We start from the raw sequence: 27088 nt of genomic DNA, 5'->3' as shown, positions 1-27088 counted from the left end.
GCCATGTTTGTCTTTTAAAACTATACTACGGATTTAAGGTAGTCTGCGGTTCCTTATAACACCTACCTCTTTCTGCCCTGCTTACTTCAGCCAGTCTGTCCTCATCTTATAATCCTGTTTACTTTTTCTTTTTAGGACAAGGAGGGTACTCTTTAAAACAGAGTGAAGTAAGTTTAGGGAAAATGAAAGGAAATCTACTTCACATAGCAGGTTCTAAACTTATGGAACTCTTTAGTCCCAAAGGTAGTGCTGGCCGGAAATGAAAATGAATTCAAAAAACCTCTTAGCCAGATTTATGAATGAGAGCCATAAATGGCTACTAAGAAAACCAGGGCTATGCCTGATTTTTACTGTTGGAGTCAGAGTGCCTCCAAGGCTTCCTCCCACAGGAGGTCTCCTTCAGTCGGTTGAAATGGCTGACCTTGGGTCTGGCCAACATGAGATTTCCCGAGCACCCTGTGTCCTCAGCATTTGTCTCTTCTCTGTCCCACTGCGTTGCAGAAAGACCCTCCAGGTCTGTTCTGGGATAGGCAACTTTCTTTTCGAAATAACTTTTTTTTTTTTTTTTGTAAATTTTCCTTTACCGTTCAGCCATCTGCCTACCACAGTGCCAATTATGACTGTCAGGGAATAATGACGTCTGTCCAGTGGAAACTAGCTGAGATCACATTTGGATCCTAAAACATAGATACTTTCTTTTATGTAAAGTCAGACCCTTTTTCCTGGGAATTTTCAGACCTGAGACCATAAATAGCATTTTTGCTTCATCCTGTACTCCACAGTCCCTTCAGTCCCCTAACCCCTTCTGCTCCTCCCTATCTGTATCTCCTTACTGCAGCGTGGCTCACCTGGGGACATTTTTTTTTTAAAGATTTTATTTATTTATTTGACAGAGAGAGACACAGGGAGAGAGAGAACACAAGCAGGGGGAGTGGGAGAGGGAGAGGGAGAAGCAGGCTCCCCGTGGAGCAGGGAGCCCGATGTGGGACTCGATCCCAGGACCCTGGGATCATGACCTGAGCCGAAGGCAGATACCCAACAACTGAGCCACTCAGGCGCACCATCACCTGGCGACATTTTTAAAATACAGACGCTCCAGGCGTCAGCCCAGATTAATTAAATCACTAGTCTTTAAGTCTCTGTGGGTGGGGCCCAAGCATCCGTATCCTTCAAAATCATCCCATGTTCTTCATGGCAACCGAATTGAGAGCCTGGCCCCACAGGTTGTGTTAGTTTCTTTCCTCAACCCGAGCACCCTGCGCATCATGTCAGTTTCTTCTGAGGCACGGTTCTACCGCTCCCCCATTGTCCTGTGCTCAACGTTTCCTACTGATGATGGTGAAGCTGACTGCCCCAGTCAACGATGCCGGGTCTTTCTGTTGTCTGCTTTCTCTGTCCTTCCAACAGTGAACTTCTAGTAAAAGAAAATTTGCTGCAAAAATCTGGCCCTTGCAAATTTATGATACCCAACACTTAAAGGAACTTCGCTTCCTCTTACTCACCTCTTGGTTGCCTAACCTAGCACCCACTCCAAATACAATCGTCCTTCACGTCGGTCCCTCACTTTCCTTCTAGGCAAGCGTGTCACCTCTTTCTCTGGGAGAACACTGAGGCCAACTAGATGAAGCTGCTGATACCTTTATCTTCATTCTTCCCTGTTCTCTTCTTAGCCTTCGCTTAAATGTTCAAGAGGAAAGATTCTGCTTTCATGTATTAACCACTATGGAAGAGCACCTGCAATGCATTAAAATACAGTGGTAAAGGCCTAGTAGGAAGCAATTAATAATAATTCATGGAAAAAAATGTAAATTTTTAAGAAGAAGAAACATTTAAATAAGCTATGAATATGTAGGAAGGAGAGATCAATTCTAATTAATTTCACTAGGAAAGATTATATCACAGGGGCAGTGACATATAGGCCAGGCCTTGAATAATGCAAAGATTTTAGCAGTCAGGTTTTAGGCAGAAGGGCATTCATATTCAAGGGGGCAACATGGTCAAAGGCACCAGTTGTGATGTGCATGTCTTGATCTAGAAACAGTGAATGCTAGGTAGAGCTGGAATATGGCATAGAAGGTAAGTCTCTAAATATTTCTCCTTTCCCAACACACTGAATCTCACTTGTTTTTGGTATCATCTAAAATCTCATGACATAACTGCCTTCTTTGGCCTTTTGTCTACTGGCTCCTTTTTTAACTTCATATATACACATGTCCTCCCTGCCCTATAGGAAATATTTTGTGACCCTGATATCCTGATACACACCATGCCTCTCTACCAAAGACGTAATCGGTCTCCCTGCTTCTAGTCTTACCTCCTTAAATAAATTTAGCCTGAAAACAGCTGCCATAGTAATCTTCCTAAAACATCATCTGATCGTGTCCTTTCAACACGCTTGTCACCATGCACTCCCAAATACTTCCCCCCCACATATCAAGCTGGTTTCTACCTCTGTTCCTTTTGTTCCCCTTGCGTGCACGCCTTCTTGATGTCTGCATGTCCCAGGACAACGAGGCCAAGTCTCACCTGCTTTCTCTCTGTGGCTCCTGAAAACTCTAGAAGTTGCTTCTCTCTTGGAAAGCTGAGTACACTTAGAGGCTTTATCATAGTACTTAAGACTTATTGCGTGCTCTGATTATGACACATTGTTTCCTGCCTGTCACTCTGCTCCTCCCTAAATAGATGGTAAACTTCTTAAGAGCACAAATTGTGTTGTATTCCTCCCTTTAACCTCCCAGGGCACCTCGTACATTTCTCATCCTGTGTTATATGTTTTATACATAGCATGAATTAATTGTAGTAATTATTCTTCAGTAAACTGGTTTAGACCAAGATAAAGACTCTACAAAGAGGACAACAGGAAATAGTGTTTACACTGTATGTAAGGGGCTCATTTTCTACTCTACAATATTAATATCTAGTCTTCATATCAATTTTGATGTAGTTGCCTCTTCCTAACTCAAAAAGAGTCAGTTACGAAGTAGTAATTGAGCCTAGAGATCTAAGTACCAAATTATAGGAAATACAGCGGGGTAGAAGACCCCATTAAATGATATACAGGTGATTAAATCTGCCAAATCCAAACTGGAAAATGGGATGGAATCTATAGGACAAATGACCACAACAATAGATTTCAAAGAAAAAAAGAGTTTCTGAGAATGAGATGGAGGAGAAGCCTATAGATTAAAATAAACCTAAGAGATATATCTACCATTCATAGAATATGGACTTATTTGGATTCCAATTCAAACATGTATACTTAAAAACATTTTTTCAGAGACAATTGGGAAAGTATACTGTGAACACGGAATACAGTTGGCCCTTGAACAATGTAGGGCTTATGGGAGCCCCCTGCCCTGTGCAGTACAACTTTTGACCCCCCAAAAACTGAACTACTAATAACCTGTTGACCCAGAAGCCTTACCATTAATATAAACTGTCAGTTAACACATATTTTGTATGTGTTATATACTTTATTCTTACAATAAAGTAAGCTAGAGAAAAGAAAATGTTATTTAAAAACCATAAAGAAGAGAAAATACATTTACAGTACTGCACTGGATTTATGGAAAAAAAATTGTGTATAAATGGACCCACACCATTCAAACCCATGTTGTTCAAAGGTCAACTGTATTTGTCATGTTAAGAAATTATTATTATTTTTGAGTGTGATAATATTGCGGTTATGTTTTCCAAGGGTCCTTTTCTTTTAGGAATACATACTAAAATATTTACAGATAAAATTACCTGATGCTGAGGTTTGCCTCAAAGTCATTGGGGAATGTAGATGGAGCAAGGATAGCCATGTGGCCAATCGTTGGAGCTGAGCAATAGCACCTCAAGGTTAATTTCTGTTACTCTCTTTACCCTTTCCACTTTTACATATGTTTAAATTTTCCCAAATGAAAGAATTTAAAAAGTAGTCACTGATATTAAATGCGTCTTGTTAAATATTTTGTGTGTGACAGTGGTATCATGGTTACGTTTTTTGAAATGGAGTCTTTATCTTTTAGAAATACCAATTGAGGGTGCCCGGGTGGCTCAGACGGTTAAGCGTCTGCTTTCGGCTCAGGTCATGATCCCGGAGTCCTGAGATTGAATTCCACATCTGGCTCCCTGCTTAGCGGGGAGGCTGCTTCTCCCTCTGCCTCTGCCTGTCTCTCTCTCTCTCCCTGTCTCTCATGAATAAATAAATAAAATCTTTAAAAAAAAAAAAAGAAGTACCAACTGAAATATTAATGTGTGAAATGATAAAAAAAATAGACATGTAAGTTATTGTGGTTTTAAAAAATCATAGTAAAGCGAAAACACAAAATGTTTTGTGTTTGTGTAATGAAAAAATTTCTTATCACCAGGAATGCATCCCTAAACCCCAAAAGTTGAGAAACAAAAATACTTTCGTTTATGTAAGGCCTGCCTTGTGTTTTACCTGTGTTTTTTTTTTAAAGATTTTATTTATTTATTTGAGACAGAGAGAGCACATGAGAGGGGGGAGGGGCAGAGGGAGAAGCAGACTCCCCGCCAAGCAGGGAGCCCAATGCGGGACTCGATCCCGGGACTCCAGGATCATGACCCGAGCCAAAGGCAGTCGCTTAACCAACTGAGCCACCCAGGCGCCCGTGTTTTACCTGTTTTTACCAAAAGATTACCCCAGTATCTATGGGGTATTGTGAGTAGATGAATGCATACAGAAGAGTAAAAATAACCAAACCCTGGGTTGTGAGTAGTCCTAGTCCTCTAAGATACAGGATTTGTCACAAGAGTAGTGCCTTTAAAAACTGTTTGGTTTTATTCCGGGTAACATCAGCCCTCAGTGGATATGCTTTGAGACATGCTTAAACAGTCCTAGATTTTTAAAATCTTTAGGCTTTCCCCGATATCCGTTTAATTAGTAGGTTCATTCTTAGCCCTCTAACAAACTTTTCAACGAAACATGGAGTATTAGCAAAATTATCTGATTTGGAGGAGGAGAGTCTTGTGTCTGTGAATAAGATATACATGAGCAACAAAATGATCATTAAGCTAATACTGGATCCCAGCTGAAGGTCTAGAAAATCTGTTATGTTAGAAAAATCATCCGTGGTTGAAGAAGAATTAAGTGTGTCACCAAGACCTTCATCATTTCAAGTGGATTCCTGTAAAGCATATAGCTCTCTCTCGTCATCCTAAAGCCATAAAGCCTCACTGAACTTCATCCTCATACCGACATTGTCTCAATAAAAGTTAAATAACTGTACAACCTACTAACTTAATGAAATCATTTTATGCTCTCTCAAAGTCTCATTTGATGCTATAACCAAAGGAAATAAAACTTTGAACACTTAGCTAGGAAACAGGATTTTTCAGGTGGCCATTCTGAGACTATGAATCTAATGTAAACATTTTTATCAGAATGAATCAGCAATATTGTTTTAGCAGTGGAATTGGCACTTAAGAATAAGATTGTTAATATGCAATCCTTTATAAAGTTTTAAAAAATAAGCATGTATTTTTTTAGAACTTAAAAAAGCACTTTATATGAAAGATATAATACCATGGACCTACTCTGTACTTACACAGTCCAGTGTAGTAGCCATTAGCTGCATGGGGTTCCTGAGCCCTTGAAATGTGGCCAGTCCAAATTGAGACATGCTGTAAGCATAAAATACACACTGGGGTCCAGTACTTGGTACAAAAACAGGAAAGAATGTAACTATCTCATTAATGATTTTTATATTAATTACATGTTGCATTTGTTTGCTAGAGCTGCCATAACAAAGTCCCGCAGAGTGGCTTAAACAACAGAAATTTATTTCCTCACAATTCTGGAAGCTAGAAACCTGAGATCAAAGTGTCAGCAGGGTTGGTTTCATCTGCGGCCTCGCTCCTGGGTTTGTGGATGGCTGCCTTCTCTTGTGTCATCACGTGGCCTTCCCTCTGTGTTTGCCTGGGTCCTAAGCTCCACTCCTTATAATATAGGACACCAGTCACAGGGGCTTACGGCCCACCCAAATGGTCTAATTAATTTAATTACCTCTTAAAAGACCCTGTTTCCTAATATAGTCCTATTCTGAGGTGCTAGGAGTTAGGACTTCAACAAATTTGGGGTGGATACAACTCAGCTTATAAACACATCAAAATGATAGTATTTCTTTAAGTGATAATATTTTGGATATGTCTGCTTAAATGAGACATTATTAAAAGGCATTTCACTGGCTTTATTTGACATGGCTACAGAAATGTGGCTTGTGTTTTATTTCTACTGGACAGTGCTGTGTTTGATTTCTTTGGAATGTTAAAACACTGGAGCATCACCTGTTGGAGGAGTAAGAAAAAGTTCTAATTTTTAAAAATTTTTCACTTTCTACTTAATTTCACTTTTAGTACTCAGTTCTACTGAGGTATGGTTAATGAGGGAAAGCAGTGGGGTGGTGTATAAAGAGCAGGAAGTGTACACAAGGCAAGTTAGGTCAGGGTCCTGATTCAGTCTTACTATCTTTAAGACCTTCAGGCACATCCCTTGCCCTCTCTGTGCTTTCATTCCCTCTTCCTAAAGAAAAATAATAGTAATGGCTGACCTTTATTTAGTGTTTGTTATGTGCCAGGCACTCTTCTGAATGTCTACATGAGCCATTTACTTCCTCTGCACAATAACCCTTGAAAGGTAATAATTATAATAGGTACAGTTATTACTCTGTTTGACAGAAAACTGAAGTACACAGAGATTAATTAACCTCCCCAAGTTCCCAGAGTTAGTAAGTAGTGGAACCAAGTGGTCTCACTCTATCACATCCTTTATTCTCTCATGTGCTTCTGTCCCACAAGATTGTTTTGAGGACCAACTGACATGGTGTAAGTGAATGCATTTAAAAATTGTTGACCATTAATTGTTTTGTCTTTTCCTAGAAATATTACAGATAAAGCTATTGTTTTTCTCTTTTGACTAGCAGATCTACCTGTCTTCCTTGACAGCCTAGTGATTTTAGAGCTAAAGGAAGGGACTGTGTCTGTGTTTTTGACACATTATTGAATCACTAAATCTTTGGAAGGATTCTTAGAAAGTCATCAGTTTTAGCTCACCCTCTTGCTCATTGTAGCTGTAGGTTTTTTTTTTCCAGCATGTCCAGAAGATTTTGCTGGAATTCTTGTAGTAAATGGGTGCTCCCCAGTTACATGATATTTCTGAATGGCTCTGACTGCTTATATTAAGCTTAAATGCACCTTCCTTTTCTTACAGTCATAGAACGTTAGAGCTGAAAGGGCCTCTAGAGATTAAGTCAGTGCTTCTTATACTCAGGTAGGCAGTGAAGGACCTGGTGTATTTAGTGCCATAAGCCCACAAATATTTATTGGTAAGACTGTGGCCCAATTTCTTTCTCTGTTTCAGAAAACACTCTCAAAGAAAAAGTTTGCAAGGGACCTTTTGAATTTTTTTTTTAACCAAGCTCGTATTTATGAATTTTGTAAACTCATTTAAGTCATTTATGTTATTTAAAACATCAATTATCTCAAGCAATACAAACAATTAACTTCTGGTGAGCACTCACTATATGTCAGGCACTGTGCTTGAGTGCCTTGTCAATGATTTGGTCTCTACACCTGCCCTGCCCTATAAAATGTTTAAGATGCTAATATTACCCCCTCATATGGCACAGAGATTAAGGCCTAGCGAGGCTGACTGACTTCTTAACTTTAATTTCACTAAAGTCACAAAGCTAATTAATGACAGAAACAAGATACGAATATAGTTCATCTGATTCCATACTTCATACTCTTAATTGCTATTCTAAATTGTTGCTCAAACTGAAGTGGTTTGGGAACGTGGGGTAACCTACTAGAGTCAGGTAGATTTTTTTTTTATTGTATTTGAGGAATGCTACAAATGTGTGTCTGATCCAGGTATTTTCCTTATAGTTTCTTTGATTTGGGGGTTCTCCTACAGACTTAGTAGAGTATGTTACTTATAGGAATATGGAAGATATAATTAAATGAGACAAGAGTTCTGTTGAAATGGTAGGAATTGCCATCCAGAATTGTTTCATTGATTTATTTTAATACCCTTTAAATTTTAATCACACATACCATCTTGATGTTGCATAAAGCTATCTTTATATGCTTCCTTAAGCCATGTGCATTCCAGTCTTGAGCCCTCTAAAAATTTGTATCTTACATTTTCCATTTTTTGTATATTCCCAGATATTTTATAAGTGATTGTGGAATACTGCTAGAAATTGTATTGAATTAGATGGATAATGTTGTCACATTTCTTTTTTGATGCCTTTGGCCACCAATGTAGAATGAAACTTCATGATGATAATTTCAAAGAGGTTTTACTCTTTAATTCAGAAATCATTATACCTATTTTAATTTGAAAGTATTTATATGAATTGAGTAGACATAAACAATTGGCAGGGGGGATATTATAGTACTCACTAATAATAACATTTCTAAGAATTCTGAAGCCATGGTTAGGAAAAAAGAAATTTGGGGGAAATTGTGAATACATGCAGTAATATGTTTTCTTAGCAATATTTACATATCCAATCTAAAGTTACCTTGTTATTCTATAAAGGAACATCTTGATCTGGTCATAAAAAGCATTATTTGAAATTGTAATCTCATCAGTGTTTATTAGTGGTTATAGTCTGATTTCTGCTTCTAAACTACTTTAAAAACAGTCTAGGGAAAGAAAGTTTTTAAGAAACCACTTCAGCTTTTTCTCTTATACCTCAAGCCATTTTTACAAACCTTATTAACACAGCCCTCAGTACAATCTCATATATATAAATTTTAAAATGCTACAGATTTTCTTCTAATAATAATTGCCCCTATCAAATTTACCTTAGAATAGTTTTAATTTTTATTATAAATGCTGCCATAAGTTGCTGATCTTTGAGCAATCTTGCCTTTGTTAGTTTTTACCACTCTGTGAGGAGTAGGCAAAATTTGAAGCAAACATCATGATCAAGGTGAAGCAAAGAAAGTTTTGTTTTCTGTATATTATTTCCTCCATATTGTGAGGCAGGCAATACACACAATTTCAGGAAATGAATAGAGAGAAGTAACAAAAGAAAATAAACTACAGACACGATGGCTATTACTTCTGGCATATAGATCTCCATGGAATCCATCAAATTTTCAATATCAGAATTTTTAGCATCTCCAGTATATTGTATTATTATCATCTTCATGAATTTCTATTTTCTGCACACTGGAGGTTTGCCTACCTTGAGACAAAGTCCTCTACATTTTAGTTTCTCTCTTAATTGGGAACAAGTATTTACAGAAACAGAAGTTCTATTTGGGGCAGCTTTAGAAGTACCTTTCCAGTTCTAGGGCACGTACTGTCTGTTTGGTGGCCCAGACAGACGTGGTCCATTGTGATCACCAGAAATGTTCTATCTTTAAAGATTGGGAACAGGAGATTTACAGCAGCTCAACTTGGCAAATTGGTTCTGATTTTACTTTAATCTCTCCTATTAACAGAAATGAACCTAAATTTTCTAGAACAGTTTATAGATTCTTTATCTGGATCATCTGGTAAGGCCATTGGGTCCTGGCATGTCAGGAATGCCTGACAAAGGTGTACGCACTAATTCACGTGTAGGGATGGCTGAAAAAGTTATCTTGAGGCCTTTGGGGAATTCTGCAGTTAAATCCAGATGACAGCTTTATCAACGACAATGTTCAGGGGAGCCTGGAGAGATGTAAAACCCTTGACTATAGCTACTTCTTTAAAAGCTTCGTCATTTCGTTTCTCTACTTGTGCAACAAGTCATGACTCTACCCACAGTTTTACCCTTGTGTGTTTTTAATCCATTGCATTCTTTTGTTATAAGAAGTTTTTGCATGTAAAGCAAGGGATATTGTATTTGCACTTCACTTTGAAGGATTATCTATCTCAAGAAGCTTTCATTTTGGCTAGGGAAATGGACATGTCTACACCTAATTGAGATACATGACAAAGGTTGAGAAGTCTAGGCCAATTGTTCAGATACAGGGAGAAGAGGAGCTATATTTCAGCTGCAGATTCGGAGATGCGCCAGATGCGTTAACCACGAAGGGGGTTAGAGGTAGAGTTGGAAGACAAAGCTTCAGGTTGAGAGAACATCCTGAATAAGTGATTTATTCATCTGAACTCTTTAGGATAGGGGCAAGAGAACTTAAAGTCTAACCAAACCAACTTTTAAAACACAACAACAACAAAAAAAAACACAAAACAAAAAAACTGTTTACTGGCTGGTGTAACTGCATAAACCAGAGACAGGTCTGTTGCAGCCAGATCCATACACTAGAATAATGTCTTCAAACATCCACCTCTCGCCATCTCTCAACTCTGCCGTTCTCTTTGTTGATGCCATTTGCAGGCAGGTTTGACTCCTCTTCACTCTGAGACCGCCTTGCCTACAGGCTTACTTCTTAGAAAGTTGTCATTCCTAAATGAAAGGAAGCTTCTCCTTCCTAATAGTTCTGACAAATGTGCCGTGATGGGCTTTGCGTGGTCACATGCCACCTCCGTCATCACAGAGGTTAGGCTGGATGGGCGGAGAGAGTGGCTCAGCCTGACCTCTGCAGCCCCATCAGGGCTCCAACCAACAGGACTGAGAGTGGGGGAGAGGAGGCTATCCAAAGTTATCTTTAGTCTACCCACAGGGGAGGCATAGCAAGACCTTGTGATAGACTGGAGAGACTAAAGATGGATTAGTTTTGACTCTCTCTCTCTTCCTTAGAGAAGGCTGTGAAGTAAAGGTGAATCATTAGAGTTGGACCAGTGTTACTTCCCATCACAGCCCTTCCTGATTCTCTGCTTCTCTGAACTCTTACAGCACCTGTGAGCTCCACTAAGCAATGTAACATTGACTCACATACTGTTTTATGATCTATAGTGAGACTGTGTATGTATTAGTCAGGGTTCTCCTGAGAAACAGAATCAATAGGATATGTGTGTGTGCACGTGCTCAAGGATAGATAGATAGATAGATAGATAGATAGATAGATAGATAGATAGATGATAGATAGATAGATAGATAGATAGATAGATAGATAGATAAATGATTTTTTATGTGGAATTGGCTCACATAATTATCGAGACTGGCAAGTCCAAAATCTGCAGGGTGAACTGGCAGGCAGCAGACCCAGGAGAGCCAGTGTTCCAGTTCAAGTCCGAAGGCAGTCTTCTGTAGAACAGAAAGAGCCATATTGCAGATGAAGTCTGAAGGCAGTCGGCAGGAGAATTATCTTTTGCTGGGGAGAGACAGTCTTTTTGTTCTATTCAGGTCTTTAACTGATTGGATAAGGCCCACCCACATTATGGAGAACAATCTGCCTTACTCAGAGTCTACCAATTTAAGTATGAATCTCATTCAAAAATACTCTCACAGAAATACCCAGAATAAGGTTTGCACCATGTATCTGGGTACCAACTCAAGTTGACACATAAAATTAACCATCACAAATTGTTTTTATGTTTACCCTATTGTGTTTGATCCTATTTTCTGGAAATTTTTCTTTGGAAATATTATGTTTCCTGTTTTGCTACTCCAAAGAAATGTTGTGATTTTTTTTTTTCACTAAAAAGGAAATTTGTATCAGTTGATTCTAATTCTAGTTCTCTTTAGAAAAAGGGTTTTTTTTTTTAACAAAGTTAAATTTTAAACAGATATTTTTGCCAAGAGTCGATACTTGAAAATTAATTTTGGCCCTTTTAAAATTACTAATATTATCTGAAACCAAAAAAGGTGGTGAGGCCAGTGGTTGTTTTTAAAGAAACGGTTTAAATTGTTCTGCTTAGACCGTTTATTGTTTGGACAAAGGGTTGTTATGCTGTGGCAAGCAAACTCAGTATATAAAGATTAAAATTTTCCAAAAAGAAATATTCGTAAGTTTAGAAAAAATTCTCAAGACTGTTTAAATAGCAATGTTTGATGATGTGTTTAAAATATATGAATATTACATGTTCATAAACTACCTGTTAATATAAAGCAATATAGGACTTTAGATAGATTAAAAACTAGATTGGAATTACTATAACTTCGGGGCGCCTGGGTGGCTCAGTCAGTTGAGCATCTGCCTTCGGCTCAGGTCATGATCTCAGGGTCCTGGGATTGAGCCCCATTTCGGGCTCCCTGCTCCTCGGGGAGCCTGCTTCTCCCTCTCCTCCCCACGTGTGGTGTCTCTCGCTATCTCTGTCTCTCTCAAATAAATAAATAAAATCTTTAAAAAAAAAAAAAGGAATTACTTGAACTTCTAGGAGGACCTCAGGACAGAGTACATAAGTTTTCAAATTTCTCTAAGAATCCTCATATCCACGTTTGTTTTTACAGTTGCAGATAAAAGTTAGTGTTTCAGTGCATCTTAAATACAAATGCAGTGACTGTCAGTTATATGAGGGAAACCCTCCTTCCCCTTACTCCTCCAGATCCTCCTTAGTCATTGCTGTCATCATTCAAGTTGTTTATTAGAGACATAGGCATACGCTGGCCCCACACAGACTGTTCGCAGCTATTGGGCTGAGTGAGAGTTAGAAAAAAAAGAGCTACATTAAAAAAAAGAGCCACCCATTGACATAGGTTTGTTGTTATTGTTTTGAGTCAAGTACATATCTTTCAAATCCTATGTGGGTTTTTTTTAAATGGCTGATTAATTTCACATTAATCTTACATAGTTTTATAATGCTTATTATGATGCAGTGTGACGATGAAAGGAGAACAAGAGCTGTAGGGAGAATAAAAAGGGTAGTAGCAGGTAAAGGAAGAAGGAAGAATAGTGGTGAAAATGACAGAAGCAGACAAAGTTGGGTCCTGCCTGCTCTGTCCAGTGGGTCACCGCTCACAGGATCGGGGGGATTCAGTGTTTTGTCCTGTATTATGGATGTTTCTCGCCGATTGGAGACGTAAGTAGATGCCAGCTCATAAGTACAGTCGCAGCTCCAATCTGTAGACATCCTTAGACAGAGCCATCATATCTTTACATCGACTGACATCATTCTGAATGCAGATCGTTATTTATCCTGCCCAGACCAGGAGCTCAGCATGGAAAGCTCCGTCCTAGCAATCCAAGCAATTACTCACATTTACCATCTTAGCAACACCTCAGTTACCTGGAGCTCGGTCTCTTAGGTTCCGTCCGAAACAGAAACCTAATCCCTCAGGAGATGGCCTGGGTGAGTCTTTGTCTTCAAATATTCCACATATTTATGAAGCTCCTGCTACATATAGGGCACTGGGCTAAGTCCTAAGGATAGAACAATGAGCATGTTCCCCCAGTGTCAGTCTGAAATCTCACCCAACTCGTAAGGTTCGTCTCTAGTGTGGCCAACCCTAAGGATTCTCCTTGAAGCCTACCGTGCTTGAGCTCATCCTCGGACTCACTGACTCATCCCACCCTGCATCCTCCCTGCCAGAGGAGAAGCTCACCAAAGTACCAAAGTTTTTCAACTTCCTTTGTACCCCTCACAGTTCACCTGAGACACTAAACAACTATTTTTTTTATTAATTAATGAAATACCTGTCCCAAGGCAGCAGACTACAATCTCTACTCCTCTCAAAGGCTTTCTGGAGCACATTTCTTCCATAGTTTTTGTTTTTTGTTTTTTGTTTTTTTTACAAGTTGGTTGCCTGCCTCTGCAAATTAGCCTCTAATTAGCCTCTGCAAATTAGAAGAAGTAAATAACTGAAAGTGGGGAAAGGTTTTCAGTGAGACATTCTTCATAATGTGCGGCTGGAAAATTCAAAGCTGCGTTACCGTGGTAACACTATTTTCATAATGATGACCTGATTCACTAAGAGAAAGTTAAATGATATTTTTTTACTGTTTGTTTAAGGTAGTGGAGAAATTGTATGATAATAATAAGGTGCTTAGAAAGGGGCAAGTGTTGCTTATCTGGGAAAATCACTTGTGTAGATCTGTAGGTTGTAGTGCAATGCTCTCCATTGGTGAGAAGAGATGCAGCAAACCTCCCCCAACCAATTAGCTAGTATGTTTATGTATGTATTTTTGCCAGGATACTTTGCATTTCTGTTGTTCCACTTTTAAAGAGCTGCAGTCACCTTAAGAAAATAATCTTACGTAGATGGTTTCAGTGATCCTCCAAGAAGCCTATGACATAATTCAATAAGAAATTTAAGGAAAGAGGGCACCTGGGCGGCTCAGTCTGTTAAGCATCTGCCTTCAGCTCAAGTCATGATCCCAGGGTCCTGGAATCGAGCCCCACATCAGGCTCCTCGCTCAGCCAGGAGCCTGCTTCTCCCTCTGCCCCTCACCTCGCTTTGGTGCTCTCTCTCTCTCTCAAATAAATAAAATCTTAAAAAAAAAGAAATTTAAGGAAAGAAAAGAGATGAAAACAAAACACATGAAAAATAGACATCCCCCATCAAGCCCAGATCTCCTATAATGGTTGCTTTAAGGTATGGTGGGAATTACTTCTGATTTGGCTATTTCGTCCTCTCACCTGTTAAAGTATTAAGTCTCTAGGAGAAATCTTTTAAATTAAAATGTTGTAAAACAGACTGGTTCTTGAATACCGTGCAAATAGTTTCATAAGAAAGAAAATTACAATATTGTTTATAAACCATTTACAGTGCTGAGTTGTTATTTTTCATTGTTTAAGTTGCATTAGATTTCACAAAAGCTGTTTGTGAACAAAATTGCAATAGGAAGGCCTGTCCATTGTATTTTTCAGAAGAAAGCTGGTTTTCACAATATTATTCACATTTTGTAAACAGCATCAATGAACCTGCACATAAAAGGTTAAATGTTTGCAGACCATTCTTTTTTGCCTCAAAGATCAGAGACAAATTACTATTTTTATTTTACATTCCCTTGATGAGGATAATGATAAACAGCTGTCACTTCAGTGCTTAGACTGCAAAGAATTCTATTGCAATCCTATAATTTAAACAAAGAAAAAATACATAGTCATACACAGTATACATACAGAAAAAAACACGACAGAGAATTTGGTTAGAACTGGGTCAGAGAAAAGGGAACATTTGCTCTCTGAAATTACTCAGTTTAAAGAAAAAATCCATCTATGCGTATTTCCCCCATTTATCTTAGCTATATTAGAAAAGGCAAGTATTTCTGCTATCTTTCTAAAATCAGAAAAGAAATTAAATTTGCATTCTGAATTCTGTGACTCCCCGTCACGTCCATGGTATTATCTGAGTAGTTAAAGTTTGCATGTGACCACATATTATTTCCAAAAGCTAAAGAGAACTTCAAATTGTTTTATGGGTTACTCTGGAATACTTCTTGTGTGTGTGTGTGTGTGTGTGTGTTGAGAATTAATCCATTCGGTGTTCTCCATTCACTCTGACACTTTCCTTATTATTTGCATCTGGTTTTTAAAAGTGAAAGTGAATGTCTTTTGCATGTTTTGATAAGCAAAAAGTAAAGTAAGGCTAAATGTTAAAAGTAGTGTGAAATGGGAAAATTAAGTGTTTCTATGTAAACATGCAGATGATGGTATAATTTCTTGGTGTTTTATATTTCTGGAGGTTCTTTTAAAAATACTGTTTACTCTGCTTTTCTCTTTTGTTTCAATCTTTTTTTTTTTTTTTACAAATAGCAATATTTCAATGACATCTTTTCCTGGAAACTCTTTCTACATTTATTTTATCTATGAAACTGACTTGATGTTTTATGAATGTTTCACTGTTTCATAATACTTGATTTTTTTATACTTATGGAAGAAAAAGAAATTTGTTAAAATTGTATGCATCTTACACTTACTGAACAAATTTCAACATGCTCTTCTGTGGGTTGACAATAACAAGGTTGTGGTGTGGATCTTCTACGCAAAGTGCTTAGCAGAGTACCTAGAACACAGCAAGTGCTCAATAAGTGTTCCTGGGACAGGTGGAATATTGATACTGAAATGTTATCGCCCCCGACTGTTAAATACCATAACAAAACCGCAGTATATTTCAGATCAGAGAGACAAACTGAACTGTATTTTATCCATTATGGAGGTTTATGTCGCTTTGTATAAAAGCTGTTTTCCTCCCAAAGCTGTCGGTCATCTGTTCTCATTTGTGTACAATATTTCATAATCATTTTATCATTCTCACTGTTATCAAGTAGTCATGGGTCCTAACTCACCGCCCTGGGGTTTCTCTGGTCTCCAGTGTCTCTGACATGTAGGCAGGCACACTTGGAACCCCTGAATGCACCAGAGCAGCTTCCTTGATTTACGTAAACCCCTTGTGGAGTTGTTAACTCCTTCTCCCGTGCATCAAGCTCTGTGCCGGGTGCTGAGAAGGGAGAGAGAAACAAGACACCAGAATCTAATAGGAGAGGAGCGTAAACTGAGGCTGGATATTTAAAAAAAGTGAACACAAGACACAGAGGAGGTACAAAGGGGGGGAGCGATGGGGTCGGGGGGCCATCAGGAGCTTGTCCAGAAGGTTCTGAAAGATGAAAGATCTTCACGGGTGGGAGGAGGAGGGTCCAGGCAGACTTCATAGGCCTACAAATATGCCTTTCACACATGCGTATTGATTCAAAGGAAAACGTGGAGGTGTTAAAAAAAAAAATACACTTGGGGCGCCTGGGTTGCTCAGTTGGTTAAGCGACTGCCTTCAGCTCAGGTCATGATCCTGGAGTCCCAGGATCAAGTCCCGCATCGGGCTCCCTGCTCGGCAGGGAGTCTGCTTCTCCCTCTGACCCTCCCCCCTCTCATGTGCTCTCTCTCTCTCTCTCATTCTCTCTCTCAAATAAATAAAATCTTTAAAAAAAAATACACTTGCCATTTTTATATTGCTTGAATTGAAAATGTTTTATGCACAAAGTTTTCACTTTAAATTTTCATAGTGTATGTTGAGAGTCAAGCAGCTCTCTCTTATTCCATGAATATTCAGAAAGGAAAGAAAGCAGCTAACATTTATTGAGGCCCTTGGCTAGGTCATCTCCTATGTGTTATCTCCTTTAGCTTCCACAGGCTCACCAGGGACGTGTATCCCCGTTTTAAAGATAGGGAAGCTGAGTTTAAATTACATCAAGTAACAAGTGTGGCCACACAACCAGTACACAATAGAGCCTGAATTTGAACCTGAAGTTTTCACTTTCAAATACATAATCCTTAAAACGACATTGCAGTTACTGCTGACTTACAACTTGGGCTCCGCATGGAACACATTTGAAGTGGTTTTTATACCCTAGGAAGGAGTTTGGAAACATGATTGTTTTTTCACTGCTGTGGCTTACCTTCCCTCTACCTACCACTTTATGGCTTCAGCTTTATACCCATTTGTCCTAGATCCTATTGTGCTTGTATATCACCAATTAAGAATAAAAGTAGTTCTTTACTACGGAAGACTTGATTTAGTTCTTTCTCTCAGTGACCAAAGACCATTTCAAACAACTGCCCTTTTTGAAACTTCCTCTACCTTGCTGGAGTAGCTGTAAGATGCCTCAGAAATGTCCTCAAACTATCGCCCTGAAGCATGGGGCCATACTCTCATGGTCTCACAACAATGACTGTTGTGTTTTAGAGTGAGCACATTATTTTAATATTTTTAAAAAGTATTGGATATTTCTGAGCAAGAGAAGCCTATATAAATGACTAGGACCTATTTCTCTCTTTGTTATTATTGACTTTGTAGGCCTACAAATATGCCTTTCACACATGCATATTGATTCAAAGGAAAAGTTTGTCATTTATAGATCCATTTAAGCACAGGGCTTTGCCTAAAACTGATAGGATGATTGAAAACCTGGCAGATCAAAGTATGTACATTTCCAAGGAAAAGTACTTCATGTCTACAATGGAAGCAATAAATTATCCCCCCCCCTTTTTTTGCATTTGTAATTAAATCTTTCCAAATGTTAGAAAGTAGCCAGACCACTAACAGTATTTGTATCATGTTCTGGGGCTTAGATGGTTCAACCTGACTTGAAATGGAGACCATTTGTTCTAAATTGATTTCAATGCCAAGCCAATAGGTCAGCCCTTAATGATGAAGATGCCATTCCAGCCCAGCCTCTGGTGGATAAGCCAAAATTAATTAACTCAAGTCCCATAGTATAGAAAACAGATGCTTCTCTCATGTTGCACAAATAAATTCTTTGTGTATAGATGTGTTCTGTTTTATTCAAAGAATAACAAGTTGGAAGTTAAAATTGTAAGTTTTCCACAATGGAGCCAGCCTTTAGTAGTGATGACAGAAGCATGAATTTACAGAACAAATTCCAGCAAGTGCATGGAAAGATGAATTATTCTCTATATCTCTTATTTTGGCTCCAGGCCAGGCCTAGGAGATTTAGTTTTAAAACCTGGGCTGATCCAAATGCTGATCCATTCCAGAACAGACCTAGGAGTTCCAGAACAACACCAAGGTTATTTCTAATCTATAGAATCCCTGGAGACCCATCCCAGAGGTTTACATCTACATCATTTGCTTGGATTCAGTTCTTTGGCCAGCTTGTAAATGGCTGAAGATTAGATTGTTCTCTAGAGGTATGTTGTTAGGTGCACTCTTTATCTGGTTATTCATCCCAGCATTCGCTCAGAAAGTTGCTTCCCCTAGGTTGTGGGTTGCTAAAAGTAGAGGAATAACTGCCTGGTTCTGATCCCTTTTCAGAATTAATGGGTATGTTTAAAATAAAGATGTTAACCATCTAGTGATAGAACTCCAAAGAGAGTGAGCAGAAGTTGATCATCTGATAATGTATGGTATTTTTTTTCTTCTGAACGAATGTGAAATAATTCATGTTTTCTTTCCTTTCTGTTAGACTGAAAATGATGAGAATGGCCAAGCAGAAAACTTTTCCATGGACCCACAATTGGAGAGGCAAGTGGAGACCATCCGCAACCTCGTAGACTCCTACATGTCTATCATCAACAAATGTATCCGAGATCTAATTCCAAAAACAATAATGCACCTTATGATCAATAATGTAAGTGATTATAAACTGTCTCATTTTAACTTCTAACCCATCTTAGTGTGGAAACTGCTCATATTCTCACCAGCTTCTTTGTGATATTTTCTGGATGGTTGAATACCTATTACCCAGATTCCTTATTTTCTATTACAAGTGACAAGTGACTGACCAGTGAAAGAGAATTTAGGGAAGCCAACATGAAACTTACAGCCACAGTACTGTGGAATTCCCTATCGCCTATCTGCTCCTGAAGAGTGTGCATTTGCTCACAAGAAAGCAGAGCAAAAGTACTGCAGCTGTGCTCAGGGTGTGAGTTAATTGCAAAGCCAGCAATAAAACCAGATGCCCCAGCTCCTAGCCTTTGAGATTAAAAGCAAAAAATATTTATTCTTGTCTACACACAAACACATAACATACGTTGATATGATTATTTTCACTTTCTAAAAACTACGGAATGCTATTTTCACCCGGGAAGTGGCTTTTTGCCCTATCCCCTTGGATTCAGAGTCAGTCAACTTCTCTTTTCTGGTAATGGTGATATTGCCACAGATCTTAAAGTGCCTGCTAGACGAACCCTCAGTTGATCTGGAGTGTACAGAATCCCTCCCTTTTCGTGGTTACTTTACAGTAGTCAGGATATGATACTTAAATTACATGATCTAGTTTGGTTCTTTTGGCAGCTACTTTATTAAAGTACAAATAATATTACAAGTTATTGGAGAAACTATCTTTTAGATAAGATAGGCTATCATGCAGTGTTTTATAACAGGCTTTTCTGATTCTTGAAAAGGAGACACCAGTATTTTTAGTTCTAGCTGTCTTCTCGGGATACCTTTTATTTAAATCGATGATATATTATGAGCATTTGCTTGTAACACATATAAATTAGCTGGCAAAGTTACTGAACACACTCGAATTCAGGAGAAACCTATATTCTGAGCCTGGTTCTGCTACAGATTCTGTTGACCTCAAGACAAATCAGTTAACTTCTTTGCATCCGTTTCCTCCATATGTAAAATATGAATCGTAGAAAAGGTACCTGGCTTAGGGATTTATTTCAGAAGATAGTATATATGGAAGTACTATAAAAAATGTAAGAAGCCAATGTGGCTGCCTGCCTATTTCAGAACTATAAAGAGCCTTTGTCCATATTTCAAGATTTCTTTCAAAATTGTATTTGTAAATATGACATTCTATTTGTGGTTCATGGTGTGTTCGTTCCTTGAAGAAAAGTTTCCTGGAAGAAACCCCTTGAAGGAAACCCTTCTTCTTTTTTTTTTTTTAATCTTATGTTAATCCCCATACATTACATCATTAGTTTTAGATGAAGTGTTCCATGATTCATTGTTTGTGCATAACACCCAGTGCTCCATGCAGAATGTGCCCTCCTCAATACCCACCACCAGGCTAACCCATCCTCCAACCCCCCTCCCCTCTAGAACCCTGTTTGTTTTTCAGAGTCCATCGTCTCTCATGGTTCATCTACCCCTCCGATTTCCCCCGCTTCATTCTTCCCCTCCCGCTATCTTCTTCTTCTTCTTTTTTTTTCTTAACATATATTGCATTATTTGTTTCAGAGGTACAGATCTGAGATTCAACAGTCTTGCACAATTCACAGCGCTTACCAGAGCACATACCCTCCCCAGTGTCTATCACCCAGTCACCCCATCCCTCCCACCCCACCCCCCACTCCAGCAACCCTCAGTTTGTTTCCTACAATTAAGAATTGAAGGAAACCCTTCTTGAAGAAGCTCTAAGCACCCATGGTTTTTAACCCTATTCCCATGCAAGATTTTGCATAATTAAACAAGGTTGCTAGGATGCTTTGAAGTATCAGCAGTAGGTGAGCAATATATTGGAAATTTGGAAACCAGGAATTGTATTCTTAAGCTCAGTCAATGGCCTGCTGTGTGACCTGGAGCAAATTATTTGGCCCCTCTGAGTTGAAGTCAGTCACTTCTAAAATTACGATAAGAACACTGAGCTGCCTCACTGAATTGTCAGAGAACGTAATAAATGCGACTGTATGCCATTTTGAAAAATACAGAGTACTAAACAAATAGTCTGTGTATTTTTAAAATTACCCTCTTAATTTTACTTAAATGAGTTCAGGTTGTTTTGCTGTGGTATATCCAGGCACTTGCTTATTTAAACATTTTCCTGATTAAGTATCATTTATCTTTTCACTGTTTTATCGCAAGTCATTAGTGCGGCCATCAGTTCAAACCCTGCTTTGCTCTGCACTATATTAAATCATCGGCACAGGAAATAGCACTTACTGTCTATAGCACGAGGAGTTGCCTGACACTAATTAGTTAAAACGAAAAAGAAAAAAAGACCCTCTTACAAATCTATCCTACTTTCACCTTCTCAAGAAACACACACATACACATACACAAAGAAACACAGGGGTAATTGCCCTCACCCCTCACTGGTGTGCTTGTTGGCTTTAATGAAATGGCTGAACCCCTGCCCCCCCAGGGAATTCTCCGTGGAGGTAGAGCTCTGCAAGCTGCCTTGAGAGAGACCTTGCACAAGAATAATGAGAAAGAGGACCTTGACGCTGAGACTCACAGGAATGTGGAGAAAACAGAACCATCACGTAATGCTGGATTCTTACGAAATGATGGTTATCGTTGTTGGAAATTTAACTTTTTGTATCTGTCAGAAAACAGTTTTATGTATCTCGGATGACCACTTTTCCTGGAGTATTATTTTGTTTGCTTTTTTCCTAGATACGTCAAAATACAGAGTTATATATATTTGATAATTACATAGATGTAAAAATATAAATTGCTCTTTTAAATGCCATATTCTCAGGGCATCTTATTGGACAGAACATCTGAATCCTTTGTGTTCACTCCGGAAGGGCCCTGTTGAGTACAAGGACCAGAAACGCACTGGACACCAAGCACCGTGTCACGCCTATGTGCTGGTTGTTTATTCGATGTTAAGAGATCTTCAAGGTAGAGAATCCATCATAGAATCACAGCTAGAAAACAAATACTCTGCCTCCTCATGCTAAAGTCCATCCACTTAACCCTGCTGCTTCTATAAATGGCGCTGGGTGGACGCTGGTTCTCCCGCACCAGTGAATGCCTGCAACGGGGTCCTCTGTCAGTGGACAGTCACCGTGGAAAGCGGTGCCGTGGCCTTTCCTCTTTGCAATGGGAATGGCTACGCTGCCTTCTGAAAAAGAGTATATTTCAGCCAACTTTTATAAAGTTCAGAATTTGGTGGGCAGTTTCCTTTGAAAGTTTACATTAAGTGTTCTGCCACTCAGGTCTCCATATGGAATTATTTAAGAAGTTTAAAGCCAGCAATAAATGCCTTGCCTCAGACATACTGTAAGCCTTTGTTGAAGCAGAACAGCTGTTGCAGTGCTTAAGCGCACTGGGGAACAGCGGCACAAAGAAATAGCAAGTTTATGACAGCCGGCCGTTCGGGACCGGCTGCAGCCGAAGCAGGGGAGTTTTGGTCAGGACTTTAATGTTCGCACACACCTAGCCCCCCCAGGGCAAGCACAGTTTGATGGCCTCTGCTCTGCAGCCCACCCCACCAGAAGATTCTCCGTCCGAGAATCGAGCTTTATTGTGAGAGTCTGCATGGCAGGGCGGTACACAGTTCAGTGTTGGCACCCACGGGACAGCCATCCACCGGGCACTCAGTATTTCGCCCCGATTATAAATGGAGAAACTGAGGTGCCGAGAGGTTAAGGGACTCGCCCAGGGTCACATAGCAGGGCTGGCAGAGTCAAGATTAAAACCCAGATCTCATCCTTAGTTAACGCATATAGCAAGGATGGGCGAACTATGGAGCTCAGCCTTCTCCACCTAGGGGGCTGCTCTGCCCATAGCACGTATCTGGTGTATCTTCCCAGAAGGCTCATTTCCTGGAAGATTTCAGGGTTTGTTTGAATATGAGAAACAACATTTTATTTTATTTTTTAATTTTTTTTAAGATTTCATTTATTCATTTGAGACACAGAGATAGAGAGAGAGAGAGACAGCATGAGCAGGGAGAGAGGCAGAGGGAGAGGGAGAAGCAGGCTCCCCGCTGAGCCGGGAGCCTGATGTGGGGCTCGATCCCAGGACCCTGGGACCACGACCTGAGCCGAAGGCAGACGCCTAACTATCTGAACCACCCAGGCGCCCCGAGAAACAACATTTTAAATCTTAACTAGTAATTCAAACCCAGATAATACAAAATAGAACGTAAAGTTTTTATGAAACTTTTTAAGAATCAGATATGAAGCCCAGGGGCATTTCACACTTGGAGTGCGTGCTGCCGCCTGGACCCCTGGACCCCTGGAGCTCCACATTTACTCTCCTTGGCCAGTGGCACTTCGCTGGAAAATTAGTAACATGTGCCCTCGTTTCAAAACTCACTGTAACTTTCATGTGCATGAAGTCGAGTATTATTTCAAATGTTCATTATTTGAGGGGAAAGTACACCTTAAATACCAGGGCACTGATTTGTTTCCATGGGTCAAAAATTCAGCATCCTGCTCAAGAAACAGATCGGGACCAGGAGCCGGAAGACCCCCCCCCCCCGCCCCCACTCCTGCGTGCTCCCACCTCCCATCACTCCCCAGCAAGGGCACCGCTCCTGATTTCTTACAGCATAGCTTATCTTAGCTCTGACTGTTCTTGAACTTTGGAATCATATAGTGGGTGCTTTCTGGTGTCTAACTTCTTTGGCTTGACGTTAGGTTTGTGAGGCAAAGGATGCCACTTTTTCAAGAAACATCACTGGTCTTTAGCAGAAATCCGTCCCTGAGAAATGGAAAGGAAGCTAGAGCAGACATGAAAGAACTGTGAGATCTCAGAGAATCACAAGCTTTTAACCAAGCCCCTTTCCCAAACTAAGCAAATTTAAATGGCGCAATTACATTTTTTATATATTCACGTGAATGCAAGTGATCACTGTGTTGCAGACTCCCGTCTAGAAACAGATTTTAAGGAAATGGCCTCCTTAGTAACAGAATTGTGTGAAAATTCGAGGTATGTCCCTTCTATTTATGAAGGCTTTAAAATGGTCTTAATTATGAAGACAAAGAAGTCTTAAGATCCAAAACTACTGCAGGTTGATAGAGAAGGGTTAAAGTAAGAAAGAGAGGAAAACATGTGGAACGTTTTTAATGACCTCACATTCCTTTACACTGAGCGGGACGACATGGTACCGTCATGCCTGTTTATCTAGCCTGTAGAGTCTGAACTGGAATGAGGTTTTGTGTATGAGAATTTTTTTGTGAACCATACCAAGATGTATAGGTTATAAGGTGTTATAATTAAAAGCATAAATATTATTTCAAGTCTTGCATCCAAGTATAATTCGTTTATGTCATGTTCTGTGAGGTGTATTCTAAATGCCATCACCTCCAAGGGATCTTACTGGGCCTCGACTGTCATGCAGAATCCTTGAAATTTATGTATTTGCACCACGGACATACAGACTGCTCAGAAAGTCCCTGAAGTGTCTGGAAACTCCCTGACGTTCCCCTACCTTTGTTCCCGTTGTGGCATCCCAAAGCCAGGCTAGCAGGAGAAGGGTCTTTCTAAAATTTTGTTTCAGGGCAAAATAAAACGTTAGCCTCTGCTCTGTATTGAACTATGTATGTCTCTCGACGCCTGCACCATTGCAATAGCTTTCTGTGTGTTCTTCTCCCTCTAAATACCTTAGGCCAATTTCGTCTGCATGCTTTAGAAAGAACAGCTTCTGCTTGCAGAGCACTAACGAAATGCTAGGCATTGCGCGAGGCAACTTATAATCATTCTGTCACCTGATCCTCACAACAGCTCTTGAGACAGCTGCTACCACTGTCCCCATTTTACAGATCAGGAGCCTGAGACTGGAGGAGGTGGTTGTTTGCTCAAGAAGAGTTAAGTGTGGGAACTAGGACTCAGATTCAGAGCTGTCTGATTGCAGAGCGTGAGCTCTTAACCACTGCGCCGTACTGCCATTTTCTCCTGTGCCAGTAGTGATACTCCTATTAATTCACAACATTGCCAAATCTTTGGGATAGTAGGCAAGTTTTAGCGTGTTATGTTCTGATGTGGAAGAGTTGATTCAAGGCAGATCTTTGATCAGAATGCTGAAACAAGCCCTTATTATTTTATTTCGTGGTTTGACAGTCGCTTCTTAATTCAGATCTGCTTTAAATCTATTCTTGGAAGGACCTTCTTTTAAATCGTGTTTAATAGATTCTAAGTGATACTCCAGTTAGATGTAAAGCTTCAAACTAGCTTAGCCCAACTGCTGTTCCATGCCAGGAAAATTGTCTGGTTTTGAGTTTTGCGTTGCATCATCTATCTGAGTGCATGCACATGCCCAGCGGCAGAAGGTTCGTGCAAATGTCCCTGACTCCTTGGGTACCTGCAAGTATGTTTTAAAAGTGACTAAATCTCAAAAAAAAAAGGGGGGGGGGATGAAATATTCCTTAAGCCAAATTTGCTGTCTTTGCTCTAACTCTCCTTCCTGACTTTTGATTTTCTGTTTTCCAATTCACCCCAACCTCAGTGCTTGAAGTGTCCTTGTTCCTTTTGCTCCTGCCCTTTCACATCAAACCAGCACTTATGCCCACCTGGTTTTTCCTCTATCGTGTAATTCATATGTGCCCATCTTTTCTGTTCCACTGCAGTCTCGCTAAATGAAAGCCCTACCATCTAGAAATGATCTATAATGGTCTTCTATCAGATTTCTTTCTCTCTGCTACCACCCTTACAAATTCTTTTCCAATCACAGATTAATTTTCCTAAAACTCTATTTTATTGTTTCACTTACTTGCATAGAAGTCTTCCATGGCTTCCCACTGCCAAGTGGATACAGTTCCAACACTTTTCCTTGGCGTTCAAGGCTTTCACATCTGGCCTCAGGTTACCTGGCCCAACTTACCTTCCACAGCTATCACACATAAACCTTCTACCCTACTAGACAGTTGCCCAAATACATCTTGTCTACTAGATTACTTCCACATTTGAATCACTCTTGGTTTGCAAAATACGGAGAGAATACTCTTTATTTCACCACAGCGAAGCTGTGACTTAGCTGAATTTTCTGATCAGCAGAATTATTTACATAGTTTGATACCTTTAAAAAATAATAAAGCTATGTGTTTTTGACTTTTGTGATCTCTTGGTTCCATATTCCACTACAAGCCAGGGATTCTGAGCCTCTGACAGCTATGCTGCTGTCTGCCTGAATTTGTAACAATTAAATATGCTGGCCTTTGGTCTTTCCTAGAAAGATCCAGTGACTCTAGATAAGCATTAGTCTCATTTAACAGAGAAACTGAAAAATCCAAGTTGGTTTATTTTTGTAGGCTAAGTTAATCAGCATACTTGCGATACCACTCTACAATCATGATGCTTAAACATAAATTGTCTTTGCTAAGCACTCAATCAAAGTGGGGTAGGGAGGTAACGGAAAGAGCACTAGACTTTGAGTCCAAAGACTTGGGGTTTGACTTAACGTTATGTGACTTTGGGCAAATTACTAAACTCTCTGAACTTCAGTTTCTTCATCTGTAAAACTGAGATCATAATACATTTCATAAGTATGTGGTGAGAATCCAAATAGATAACTTGTGAAGGTACGTGGGACATACCATCTTTCATTGATTCCCACATTCACTTGTTTCACATTTAATAGTTTTGACATGAAGATGCATGTCACACTCAATAGCATCTTGGCATTCTGTCATAGTTTAATTAATGGTGTTTTCTCTTTCTTAGTGGCACATCAAATTATGGTGTGTCTTAAAGTTACTGGTATCTTTGATTTGATGAGATATGGCGGCTGGTGCTCCCTCCCTCAGTGCTCTGCAGTGTATGCATCCTCTCTGTTCTCATTCTGCTACTAACTGCCACTCCCCTAAGACTTATACACATTGTTCATACTTAAGTCTGTTTCCATGTATCTGTTAACTATGGAAACCCATGTCAGTCCTCATTACCGTGAAGGAGTTCTATTGTAAACTTCTAGAAAGCTGAAAGTATATCTTTTTTTATTTTTTTATTTTTTGTAAATCAACTTGCATGATTATCTAAGGTTCTCTATTTAATAAAAATTCACTTATTGGTGCTCATTCCACTTTCGAGTTGACATTGAAACCTGGGATCTTAATAGTATTCTAGTGATTTTGGTAAAAGCGAGGTAAAGGACTGGGAATACCAAGGAATGGATAACTTGTGTTATTACCTAGGTTTCTTTATATCCTTGTTTTCTG

The 27088-nt window shown here is 39.4% G+C and overlaps 1 protein-coding gene across 5 annotated transcripts in view; it reads left to right on the top strand.

Annotated features, from left to right (window-relative positions):
- DNM3 (dynamin 3) overlaps positions 1–27088 on the top strand; it is a 560145-nt gene that overhangs the window by 501171 nt on the left and 31886 nt on the right. For all 5 annotated transcript variants that reach the window (XM_064594314.1, XM_064594316.1, XM_064594317.1 and 2 more), the window contains one exon: positions 18712–18876. In XM_064594314.1, coding sequence (XP_064450384.1) covers positions 18712–18876 — 165 coding nt within the window. The remainder of the gene's footprint in view (positions 1–18711; positions 18877–27088) is intronic.

Source organism: Mirounga angustirostris, unplaced genomic scaffold, assembly GCF_029215605.1.
Source record: "Mirounga angustirostris isolate CCGP_5_RB_7025 unplaced genomic scaffold, mMirAng1.0.hap1 SCAF_6, whole genome shotgun sequence".
Classification (NCBI taxonomy): domain Eukaryota; kingdom Metazoa; phylum Chordata; class Mammalia; order Carnivora; family Phocidae; genus Mirounga; species Mirounga angustirostris.
This window is presented reverse-complemented; position numbering and strand designations above follow the sequence as displayed.